Here is a 13,571-nt window from a genome sequence, read left to right on the forward strand (position 1 = left end):
GGGTTCAACCTCAAAGCTACAGCCACGTCCTGTTTTCCAATACTTTTTGGCTGTTTTAGACTCACTCAAGGGCAAAAGCACAAAAGAGGAGGAAGACCATGTTTGCAAACAATTCCAAGACGTCCAAAACAATCTTGTGACCCCTAGTCTAGACGACGAATCTGTTCCAGCTGCATGTTCAAAAGAACTAAACCTTGCCAAACCTTTGTGCCAAGGTCTGTTATACTGTAGCTGGCAATCAAATCAAAGGGAAATGCATAGTCTAACACATACTGTAGTGTCATTCAATGACCAAAAATAGTCTACGTACATGAAAATATGCTTTTGTCTACACGTACAGTAATTACATTTGTGCAGTAACATTTTGAAAAAAGAAAAGAAAATACATATGCTGTGGATTCTAGTGAATATTAGTTAAAGAAAACAAGTAAAAAAAGAAAGAAAGAAAAAGAAAGAAAGAAAGAAAAAGAAAGAAAGAAAAAGAAAGAAAGAAAAAGAAAGAAAGAAAGAAAGAAAGAAAGAAAGAAAGAAAGAAAGAAAGAAAGAAAGAACGAAAGAAAGAAAGAAAGAAAGAAAGAAAGAAAGAAAGAAAGAAAGAAAGAAAGAAAGAAAGAAAGAGAAAAAAGAAAGAAAGAAAGAAAGAAAGAAAAAGAAAGAAAGAAAGAAAGAAAGAAAGAAAGAAAGAAAGAAAGAAAGAAAGAAAGAAAGAAAGAAAGAAAGAAAGAAAGAAAGAAAGAAAAAGAAAAAGAAAGAAAGGCAGACAGACAATAGCTGAATAGCTCATAATAAGTCGAAAAGGAAAAGAAAAGAAAAGAAAAGAAAAGAAAAGAAAAGAAAAGAAGAAAAGAAAGAAGATTTAGCAGTCAATAGCAGCTTACAGGGCTGCAGGTAATTGGACTCAAAATACAGAAAAGAATGAGAAGCAGAAACCGGACAAAGGGCTGATGGAAAGACTTTCCTCAAAGTGTTGACAACAACAAACTGATCATATTCACATGAAGCGACAGAAATAGAGTCCGGCAGTGGCAGCAACGCACACAGGACATTACAAGATGTCACCTCACCCCTAAGGTGAACAACTGGAAACACAGAATCATCCCACAATGACCCTTCACTTCTCCAAGCTTTAGAAACACCTTCAAAAATAAAACATACAAAACATGATCTCTCTAATAGGCCAGTGTGTATTAATGAACACGTTTTTTTTTCCTTTAGAAAAGGAACTAAAGGCAGGGCATTGTGGGAAAGCACAGATAGGATAGGAACAAGGAAGGAAGGGCTTTGACTGCTTGGCACCGATCTGGACAAATATACACATCCCCGCAAGTGGAAACTCAAGCGGCGTGTGAAAGGAAAGCAGCTCTCATCTCCAAGAAACGAGTCTCCGTTTTGGAGGATGCTTAGGAAAGATATGAAGGAGGTCGAGGGCCAAAAGGAGACAGACACATTTCCGAGCAGGATCTCACACTCGTGACAATGCTTGACAAATGCGCATATTATCTCACAGGGCACTCGTTATAAAACAATAGCAGATGCTTGAAAAGTAAAAGCTTTACAAACAATTCCCCTGACCCAGTGAATCCAAAGAGTGTAGGGAGGAGATTAGAGAGGAAACACTCTGTGCAGCGGCGACCTGATAAGCTCTGCCATTAATTCTGTATTAAAATATAGCAAGGTGGCCCACTAAGACTGGGTGATATGACAGAAATCCTATATTACTATATAAATCATCTCATACCCTTATAATGATATATAAATTTAAATTTTCTGTGAATTCAATAAGTTAATACACTGTAAAAATGAATTGAAATGAATTGTGCTGTTCTCATTTTAAACTAGTTTGAACAAGCAGCAAAAAATGATGTCAAAAAAACTTTCATTCAACTTATTTTAATAAGCTCATCAGGCTCAGACTAATATTTTTAGCTATACAAAGTAAAATAATATTTTAAACATTATATATTTTAAAATAAAATGTTTATTTCTTTACTCTGCATGGATTGGAACATTTCTCTTATTGTAAAGTACACTCACTGACCACTTTATGAGGTATGTACCAGGTTGGACCCCATTTTGCCTTCAGAACTGCCTTATTTATTCTTACCATAGATTCAACAAGGTACTGGAAATATTCCTCAGAGAATTTGGTCCATACTGACATGACAGCATCACGTCTGTCAGCTGCACATGCATTTCCTGTTCCACCACATGCCAAAGGAGCTCCATTGGATTAGGATCTGGTGACTGTGGGGGCCATTTGAGTACAGAGAACTCATAGTCAAGTTCAAGAAACCAGTCTGAGATGATTTGCGCTTTATGACATGGTGCGTTATCCTGTTAGAAATATCCATCAGAAGATGGGTACACTGTGGAATAGAAATGGTCAGCAACAATACTCAGGTAGGCTGTGGCATTGATACGATGCTCAATTAGTTCTAATGGGCCCAAAGTGTGCCAAGAAAATATCCCCCACAACATTACACTCTTCTGCATACCTCGGTTATAACGAGTGGTTATTTTAGTCACTGTTGTATCAGCTCAAACCAGTCTGGCCATTCTCCTCTGACCTCTGGCATCAACAAGATATTTGCACCCACAGAACTGCCGCTCACTGAATATTTTCTCTTTTTCATAAACCTTTTCTCTGCATAGCCTAGCGATGGTTATGCATGAAAATCCCACAAGATCAGCAGTTTCTGAAATACTCAGACCAACCTGTCTGACACCAACAACCTCTTGGTTTGAACTGCAGCAGATCATCTTGACCTAATAAAGTGGTTATAAAGTAGTTGCAGTGAGAAAGGAGGGATTGGGAAAGGTCTACAAGTCGGAAAACACGTGCACTGTCAACACACTAATTTTTTATTAATGAAAAGAGAAACTATTCAAAAACTAAAGGACTTCAGGCCTAATATAAAATACTTCTAAAATGTAATCACTATACTTTTTAAGATGAAGCAACCCCACCCTGTAATTCTGCCTGTATCCACATGGTGGCGTGCAAGCTTGCGGTCATCCATATGAGGAAAAAGTTTTTTTTTTTTTTTTTACACAGGTAAGTTTCCATAAAGTTTGAGCAAACTGTTTTTGACATCAAGAAGATGGGTCAATTTTGATTGTGTAGCCTCGCCACGGTAACTTAGAGCAGCTTTTATTCTGGGTTAGAGATGTTGAACCCAAACTGAACCAATCAGCTGTAAGCAAAGTGACATGTATATCTGATGCAACAAAGCCATTACCATTCCTTGGGCATCTTTTTTGAGAGTCAGTTGTTTACACTACACTACACTTTTTTCAAGTTTTTTTTTTTTTAATCTTTTGTTGCCAATAAGTTATATGAATTAATACTATATTAAATTATATCAAATTAGAATTGTCAAATAATATTAATGAAAGGCTTCAAATTAAAGGCACATTTAAATATCTACATATAAATTTGCTTTTAATATTGGCTCTTTGAGTTTGCGAAGCTACAGTACTAAAATCAGTTGACTGATCTCTGATCTGCACTGATATATTTTCTTTAAGTTGCAATGTTCAGTAATGTTTATTTCTGTTTTGTAATTGCAAGAGTGTTTTGCTTACACAGCTCTACCACCTCAAACTTTGCTAGCTGAGCAGCTTACTAAATTCCAAAACACCTAACGTCCCTTTTGCAAAATGCCAGGTAGGCTAGGCTGCAAGACCAGCTTTCCAAGATATAGAGAGCAACCAAACTTACAGAGAAACAAAATTGCCATAGAAACCTTCCACCGCATCAACAAATGGCATTATTATTAATTTAATCTCCAAATATGCAAGATTATCTTAATGTCGGTGAGCACTGAAAGATGCTGCAGACTTTTATTTCAGTATGATGACATATTTCCAGCTGAAACAGAATATTTCAGATTTTAGTTGCATTATTGAAGTGCAGTACAGACATGTAAACACCGCAATAAAACTATTACCATCACGTAGGACTTTTCACCGCGTTTTGCGACAGGATAGTCCACACACACACACACGACTGTTTAACACTCTCTGCACCTACCGAGTTAGTGAAGACCATAGACACCTGCATCCTGAAAAAGTTTTTTTTTCTTGCATTCAGCATGTGGTAAGAACTGCCATTAAAACAACACTCTTCCAGCAGTTCATAGTTGCATCCAATATCTTGTTTGTCACAGGGGGCATGCATGAAATGATCCTGAATGAAAGTGAAAGTGCCAAACTGCTGTTAAAGTCCACAAATTAAAAATGAAACACCCAAAATTAAATGAAACTACAGAGGAAATGTGAATAGTGCAGTGAAGCAACGACATTAATCAAATTATGCGCTATAACATGTAAAGCGGAATTATGAAAGGAACATTCAAAAAGTAACTCATGTAAACACCTTAATCTTAATATTGTCTTAATTAGATTAAGGCAAGTAAATCGACTACTGGTGTCTATGTAAACAGTCTTAGATGTTCCGGTCTAAAATAGAGGTGTATTAAGGTGCATTGTTGGCAGGTAAATTAAAGAATTAAAATGTTACAAAAATGATTATTTTCTAAGCCGAATGGAGGAGGCTCATTCTTTATCCTCATGCTGCAAATGGCCTATTGAACAGTTTTCTCGATAGTGAAGCATTCAGTTTTCCACTAACAAAGTCCAACATGTAAATAGCAAATGCGCCAAGCCGTGACGCAACTGATTCGTAAAGGCAATGGGAGATGAGACTGATTGGTTTAGTGCACGATATGCTCATAACACACCCACAACTCATTAAGTGAACAAGCACAACTCTGTTAGACCATGTCAAGGATCATTTCGTTCTTCACAACTGATCCGAGACTTGTTGTCATAGCAACAGTTCTGGCAGCTCAACTCTGGTTATATATATTTTAATAATATTAATATTTTAATATATATTATTATTAAAACTTATGCAATCTGCACCCCCAAAATGAAAGTAGAAAGACTGCCACCTGGTGGTGCAAAAGAGAAATCTTATTGATATGAACTTTAAATCGCTTTAGTACAATTTGTATTTAATAGACATGCACAATATGTGACTTTTTTAAAAGCAATACTGCATTTATTCAGTCATAAAAACGTTGACAGTTAATATGATGGTGATTTGATGCTTTACAAAAGTTCTAACGCCTTTATCAATATAAAAATGCTTTTGTAAACAATCAGCTATTCTTTACACCAATTAAAAAACCGGCAACTAAAACACTATTATGGCCACTATAATAAAGAAAATCCACTCTAACCATTTAACTAAATAAATTGCTCTTGACACATGAAAAGGGCCAAGCATGCAGCCCACAACAAGGTGTAAAATTTTATGTAATTTAGCTCAAATGGATAATTGAATATTAATCAGATGATGTCATTACGCTGCTGTGCCATCAGCCAATCGTTGCATTGCTGATCATGTTTTCGAGGATCGATAGATCTGTCTTTCACAACACACGCAGCAATCTCAGTTCATCCAGACATTTTAATCTGATTCACAAACTTCTTTGAAGAACCAAATTACCTAGAGATCAGTTATCAAGATTAAAAAATCCATGATCTGCAAAATCACCTTAGATCATTTAAGCAAGCTACAGAACAGAACAGACCCCATTACACTTAATGCCTGTTTGTTTACTTGACAACTATGTTTTTGTGACTGAAAATGGATAAGTCTGAAAACGGGTTACATATAGGAAGTTTTTGAAAATGCCGCCATTGTCGCAACTGTGTAAACAACGAAAAAGGAAAGTCTTTAAAATCAATGACATAATGCGCATGCATATTCATGTTTATGCAGTTGTGGAATAAAGACAAGCGCAAACGAACACACAAATATGGCAGTACATGGTAGTGCTTTTGTTCAAGTGTTTGCGAATATTTTATCTGCAAAGTGTGGATTTACTTCAGACTCGTATCTTCCTTACATGTACTTATTACTAAGAACTAGCCTTGGCCATTTTTGCAGATGTATAAATGTGTAAAAAAAATTAAAAAAAAAAAAAATAAAATAAAAAAAAAAAATATATATATATATATATATATATATATATATATATATATATATATATATATATATATATATATATATAGTCATGGTAACATGAAAGTTTACGTTTTTACTTGTCATGTAATAACAGCCTAAGACTAACAATGTGCACAAACAAATTAAACCTTGTATATTTTCATTCCATGCAAAATCCAACCTTCCTGTCGCCCTTCAGGTTTTTTTCATACAAAGATAAGTGAGAACATGCGAGGGCGCCTGATGTACTGAAACCAGGAGGCGAGATTCAAGTCTCATACCTGCAATAAATCACTCAGGTAACGTCTCATGTGTATCTGACGGATAATAGCTACAGGGATCAGAGCAGCAGTGTCTGTTTTCAGCTCTTACATGTGACTCTGACGGCTGTGGCAGGGATCCAGGACTCAGCACAGGAGATCCCGAGGGGCTGCAGAGCTCAGGGAAAGGGTTCGGAATAGCTGGCAAAGACGCCGGACGAACTTGCAACTCTTCTTCTTGAAGTCGCCTACAAGGGGTGACACAGAGAGCCAAGGGTAAAGGTTGTTCTTGTCATTTTCTACAACAGCACTAGGAAAGCATTCAAAAATACATACGATTGCTAGCACTTAAAGGGATAGTTGACACAAAAATTTAAATTTGCTCATTATTTACTCAGGCTGTTCAATTAATTGAAATTCAGTTTAATTTCTGACTTCCCGTGACCGCAAAAAAAACATTAATGGTGCAGTAGGTGATTGCTTTCAGAAAAATTTTTTTATTGTTGTTGTGATGGTTGAAAGTCATCATTCATTAAAGTTTTAAAAGTCCGAAAGAGATTGCATGCTGTTGAGTGTAGCCTCAGAGACGCACATATCCAACATTATCTTAAAGCGAGTGTTTTATTGGTCACTGAATGTGGCATTTAGCGATTATTCAAATTAACCCTTGTTTGTTATGTAATAAGCGAACATAAATAGTTGACAATAAAAAGAGTTAGGGGTGGGGTTACGTGAGCGCATTAAACGGCATTGGATGCAGTTCAGATTGCATTTGCACTAGGTCTGCATTTAGATCCCTCTTAGATCAGGGTTGCCTAATCCTATGGTGGCCGTGAGAGCTTAACGTGCTGCAATTTTAGGAAAACACACATTGAGTGTGCTTTCTTAAACTGCAGCATGTTAACCTTTCTCGGCCACCATATAATCTTGTTCCTGAAGTTCTACTTTCCTGCAAAGTTCAGCTGCAATCTTGATCACATCAAACGTCTATAATTACCAACTGCACCTTCAGATCCTTAATAGTTGTTTTAATTGCTTTTGATCAGGGTTGGAGCTGAACTCTGCAAGAACGTACATCTTTCATTTCTAGAAAGCCTAGTATGAGCTTGATTAGCTAGCCTAGGTGTGTCTGATTGGGGTAGGAACTAAACTTTGTAGGACACCGACCCTCCAGGGCCGAGTTTGGGCACACCTGCCTTAAGTGGTTCAAACCTAGGGCTGGGCAATAAAATCGGTATCTGCATTTAATGACCAAACACAATTGTCAAAACCAACAAAAAGTTTGGTATGAATTTTTGTATGAATGCTAGTTTTATTAAAATGTGGCTTCTGATTGAGCACCTTGGAAGCAATGCCAATAAGCTTAAGCCTGATATATCTGTGCCGAGTGATCCACGTGACCCACGGCGCATGCCTTGCACGTTGCCGTGCATTTGTACTTCTGAGTGCTATTTGTGTTCCTCTGCAATAACACTTTGATGGTGTTTGTTTTTTTCTGAATGCTACCTTAATGTAGAAGTAGCTCAAACTCTCTCATTTTGAGGTGGGAACCGGCAGACGTGCAACAACTTTAATCATAAGGTAAACACAAAAAACTTTCCAGCTGGACCTCATTTACGGGACTCGACACTTGTAAACATTCACTCCAATGATTTTGCGTGGCTCTCGGTCCCACCCACACTCGAAAGCGATACCAAAACAACCAATCAGAGCTTTCGATACACATCGTTGTGACATGTAGTAACATTTTTTGAGAGGTTTGCATCAGTGTCGGCCATGATGAGGGCTATGCGTCCACACACAGGCTGCGCCAGAGAATACACGTGCGCTTGATGCAGAAGTATGAATACTTTTAGCCTTTAGGATGCTTGACGCACACAAGGGAGCAATGCACACATGGTGTGCAAGCGGTCCAAATGTGACACGAGTGCATGGCAGTGGCTAGCAGCAGTAAAGAGATTGTAAAAATAACAAAAAGGATGCAAGGATGTTGCCAGAGTGGCTTTTTGGTTTCTTTTCTTGTGCATCCCAGCCACTAGCTCCCCATATGAAAGATTTTTTAGCATAGGAGTAATATAGTCATCCAACTGCACAATGTGTAATGTTGCAATGTGAACTCAAATAATGTTGGTTTTTTATTTTACTTGAAAACTTGTTTACAAAGTTTGAAATTCAGTGTATCATTATTATTGACACAAAGTTTGCTTTGATTGTTCAGTATTTACACGATACCACTGCACACACTTTGTAACATTTTATTTATCAAGTTTAAGAATGTCTTTAACACTTTTGTTTATTTTATTATAAAGAGATACATATTTTGTTTAAACATTTTTGGTTTTGACTATCAAAACTATAAAAAAAAATTTGGATTATTAAAGACAATACTATAATTATAGATACAAAATGATATGATTATAGCATTTTTTTTTTTCAATATTGCCCAGCCCTATTCCAAACCTTCATGAGTTTGGTTATTCTGGTTAACACAAAAGATGATATTTAAAAAAAAAAAAAAAAAAAAAAAAAAAAACTTTAACTACCATAGAGGAAAAACCAAATACTATCGCAGTCAGTGGTTAAAAGTTTGCCTTTTTCAAAATTTACTCTTTCGTGTTCAAAAAAAAAAAAAAAAAAAAAAAGATTGGAACAAGTAAAGGGTGAGTAAATCATGACAGAATGTCCATTTTTGGGTGAACTATACCTTTAATAAGCACGAAGTGCTAACATATCTAACCAAATCACCCCAGTCTCGACTCACCTCCAGTAGTTCATTAACAATGCAGTATTCCCGATATCACCTCTGTTTTAATCAATATGAAACCGAGCAGGAAATTAAAGCCATGAGTGCAGTAAAGCGATAGGCTAATGAAAAATAAATCAGAAGAATCCTAATGAAATTCTCACCGCTGCATTATAGATTCTACTACAGAATATATGAATGAAAGCGAGAGATTTGAAACCCACTTAGCCAACCGAGAATCGGTTCATGAACTCTGGCGGTGTTCGGCAGAGTTCAGCAGACAGACACATAGACTGCAGATGCTAAACTCGTCTTCGGTTCTTTGATCTACATCAATAAGACTGGGAATAATACATGACTGCCTCGCCGCAGTTGGAGCGACCATAATAACTGAGGGAATAACTGAGGGAATTTTTAAAATCCGAACCGTAGCAGGGGGTGGGCCGTTCAGGGTTCATGGCCGAGTCAGAACGAAAGAAGACTGTGTGTCTGTGTGAGTGTGTGCGGAGAGGGAAACCTCTGCGTGAACCCATCTCGGTGTGTGTATGCGTGTGAAACTACACCCTGCTGTCATGGAGATCAGAGAAGAGTGGATGAAAGACAGAGAACGACACAGAAGCCCTGCAGAAAGGTGAGGTGTAAAAGAGCTGATTAGAACAATTTTGAGAGGATTTTGGAGAGAGGAAAGACTATGGCTATGAACAGAAAAGTAGCTCACATACATACTGCAAAATTAATGGGGACTTAATGGAATACGCATGTAAAAGTGCTAATCAATGAATAACTCTTTAAAAAGTAGTAATGATGAATTTTAGAATAATTAAGAACATACTAACAGATATTTATATAAAATATAGACAAGTGTAGATTAAATTGCACGAAGTTTAATTCACACAATGACAAGATGGGTAATTTTTAGTATTCGTTATGAGTGTTGGAAAAGTAGGGTTTTTAAAACATATATATACATATATATATATATATATATATATATATATATATATATATATATATATATATATATATATATATATATATATATATATATATACATATACAGCTAAAGTCAGAACTGATAGCCCCCCTTTAAATTTTTTTATTCTTTTTTAAATATTTCCTAAATGATGTTTAACAGAGCAAGGAATTTTTTACAGTATGTCTGATAATATTTTTTCTTCCAGAGAAAGTCATATTTGTTTTATTTCGGCTAAAATAAAAGCAGATTTAAATTTAATTTAATCTAAATTTAATTTTCAAAATTATTAGCCCCTTTAAGTTAACTTTTTTTTCCAATAATCTACAAAACAAACCGTCGATATACAATGACTTACCTAATTACCCTAACCTGTCTAGTTAACCTAATTACCTAGTTAAGTCTTTAAATGTCACTTTAAGCTGTATAGAAGTGTAATAAAAAATATCTAGTCAAATATTATTTACTGTCATCATGGCAAAGATAAAATAAATCAGTTATTAGAAATGAGTTATTAAAACTAATGTGTTGAAAAAATCGTTCTCTCTCCGTTAAATAAAACTTAGAGAAAAATTAACAGGGGGCCTAATAATTTAGGGGGATAATAAGTCAAAATTATTAGCCCCCCGTTTATTTTTTCCCCAATTTCTGTTTAAGAAAGAGAAGATTTTTTTTCAACTTATTTCTGAACATAATAGTTTTAATAACTCATTTCTAATAACCGATTTATTTTATCCTAGTCATGATGATGACTGCAAATAATATTTTACTAGATATTTTTCAAGACACTTTTATACAGCTTAAAGCAGGGATCACCAAACTTGTTCCTGGAGGGCCGGTGTCCAGCAGATTTTACCTCCAACCCTAATGAAACACACCTGAACAAGATAATCAAGGTCTAAAGCTGCAGTCACACTGGGCTTTTCCTCCCATAGACTTCCATTCATACGCACAAGAACGCGTCAGACCGGAAACGCAGGGACATGCGTTAAGTTTCGCAGGTTGCTGCGGTGCAAAGTTCAAGCTTGGTGAACTCTGACCTGCGAAATCACATCACTTGACTACGTGAGACCAATCGAGGATCAAAACACGACCTCTCTGGACAGAAATTTAAAACATGGAGCAATCGCTCGCTTTTTTAAATGCCTAATAAGCTTGTTTAATCCCGCACCTTTTTGCATCGCTGTACGACAGAATTTTGCACAAATAAACTCTAGTGTGACTGCAGCGTTACTAGGTATACTTGAAACATCCAGGCAGGTGTGATGAGGCAAGTTGGAGCTAAACCCAGCAGGGACACCGGCTCTCCAGGACCGAGGTTGGTGACCCCTGGCTAAAAGTGATGTTTAAAGGCTAAACTAGGTTAATTAGGGTAACTAGGCAGATTAGAGTAATTAGGCAAGTTATTGTATAATGATGGTTTGTTCTGCAGATAGTCGGGGAAAAAAATAGCTTAAAGGGGCTAATAATTTTGACCTTGAAATGGTTCATAAAAAATTAAAAACTACTTTTATTCTAGCCAAATTAAAACAAAAAAAAGACTTTGTTCATAGGAAAAAATATTATCAGACATACTGTGAAAATTTCCTTGCTCTGTTTAACATCATTTAGAAAATATTTTTTAAAAAGAAAAAAAAAATCAAAGAGGGGGCAAATAATTCTGACTTTAACTGTATAAGGAATCAACCTTTGTTGATTTGTACCACATGGATCATAACCCACAGTTCGGAACGCACGTGACCTGCAGATAAAAAACTTTTTTGAACTCGTAGGTTAATCTAATATTTATAACAATCGCCTCCCGTGTCATTCAAATCACATGTATGTAAGCATTTTGACTTACCTGTAAAATATAATTATGACAAGTTGTGGTGGGACCTTCCTAAATGCTTACTTAGGTAATTAATTAAAGGTGTTTGCCTAGCCTACATTTTTTTGTGTGAATAGTTGAATCATTCACTGAAAATAAGTAGGATATGCTGTACGCGTTTTCTATATTTAGCATTATCAGCAACAGTAACAAAGAGACATTTTTTTGTATTGAATATTTTCCTTTTTTCAGCTGGTTCATTCATGATTTGTATTTTTATTAAAATGACAGCTTCAAAGTTCTGTTTGTTAAAACCAATGTTTTTTGCAGTAATATCTTTAAAAAAATGGAAAGCAAATGACATTTGTCTCCTCTCATTTTTGCTAATTCGAAAAAGTCTAATACGTGACTCAAAAACCGTAGAGTGATCCGAACCGCGAGATTTGTGACACCATTATTTATATTTATTTATTTTTATTATTATTATTATTAAAGAACTCAGAAATACCAAGTAGTACAAATTGTTTTAGTACTAATAATAAAAATAAAAATTTTGTTGACAACAACATATGATTTCTGCATGACCATGTGACTAAAAGTTTATCATATATTTTTTAAATGTAGGATTTTGTTTTTTTTTACTTTAGTTCTTCCCAAAAAGCTTAGCAAAATTTACTTTACATTTACTTTACAAATCTGCATGGTCAAGACACACAAATACACATTTCTATGAGTGCATACAGTATGCATTACCTGACAGCATGAATGTGCATTGGCTGAGATCGCCGAAGCCTTTGGGCAGGAGAGTGAGGGGCAGTCACTTTATGACTAGGGGCCCGTGGCAGTGGAGCCACTCTGTTGCCATGAAGACCACTGCTATCAGTGCTGTGCAAGAGGGGTGCGGAGTCTGAATGCTGGATCTCACAGGTTGCATAGATGCTCTCGTAGGATGAAAGAGAGGCCATGTCATTCACCAGAGCCTCCAGATCTACATCATCCTCTGCAAATAAAAAAAAAAAAAACACAGTTTGAGTAGAAGTCTTACGTTAGTCACAAGAATCTATCAGCAGAAGCCACAAAACTAACAATAGCAGGGCTTGACATTTACCTTTTTTTTTTTTAATCACCAGCCACTGTGACTAGCAGATTACTAGCCACATGCCATTATTACTAGCCACAATTTTGTTGTTGGGAGAATTTATTTTATATGCATGAAGATGATTTTAAAATGCAAAAATTTCTTGATTCAAATTGTGTTTCAAGTTCACATGCCTACTCATTCTTTCAATTTTTGTGTGTGTATGAGCTTGCTATGTGCAGGAGCAAATGGACTGTAGTTTCGTAGTGTTGCATTGCTATTAGTTTTTACTTTACATGACTTTTCAGGGCTCAAAATGAAGGATTTACCAAATTCATGTCTGACCACACCAAACATTAATAAATAATTATTTCTTGGCCACAATTAAAAAAAAAAATGTGTCAAAACAAGCAAAATATAGCTGTATGCGTGCACTTTTTATTTAACAAAACATTTCTTTAAAACACTAAACAATTGTTTAGTCAAAGATCGTTTAAAGCGAAAGAAACTTGCTGCTTACAAAAGAATATATTTTTTAAAAAATCTGGAGCTCTTGAAAGCAGCAGAACTGTGGGTGCATGAGCATAGCTTTTTGTCCATGTCTATCCAGAGAGAACGAATAGCACTAGTTGTGTTTGCAGACAAAGCTAGTTCAGGCAAGGATAAAGGAGCGAGCACCCTTTTTAAACAG

General features: G+C 35.9%; 1 protein-coding gene across 14 annotated transcripts in view; it reads right to left on the reverse strand.

The window, feature by feature from the left end:
- grb10a (growth factor receptor-bound protein 10a) overlaps positions 1 to 13,571 on the reverse strand; it is a 117,516-nt gene that overhangs the window by 57,073 nt on the left and 46,872 nt on the right. For all 14 annotated transcript variants that reach the window (XR_015515878.1, XR_015515886.1, XR_015515887.1 and 11 more), the window contains 2 exons: positions 12,556 to 12,802; positions 6,389 to 6,524 (listed from right to left, as the gene is read on the reverse strand). Coding sequence is in view for 3 of the 14 variants with exons in the window: in NM_001004287.2 (NP_001004287.1) it covers positions 6,389 to 6,524; positions 12,556 to 12,802 (383 nt within the window). In the remaining 11 variants the exon portion in view is untranslated. The remainder of the gene's footprint in view (positions 1 to 6,388; positions 6,525 to 12,555; positions 12,803 to 13,571) is intronic.

Source organism: Danio rerio, chromosome 19, assembly GCF_052040795.2.
Source record: "Danio rerio strain M-AB ecotype USA chromosome 19, GRCz13ab, whole genome shotgun sequence".
Taxonomy (NCBI): domain Eukaryota; kingdom Metazoa; phylum Chordata; class Actinopteri; order Cypriniformes; family Danionidae; genus Danio; species Danio rerio.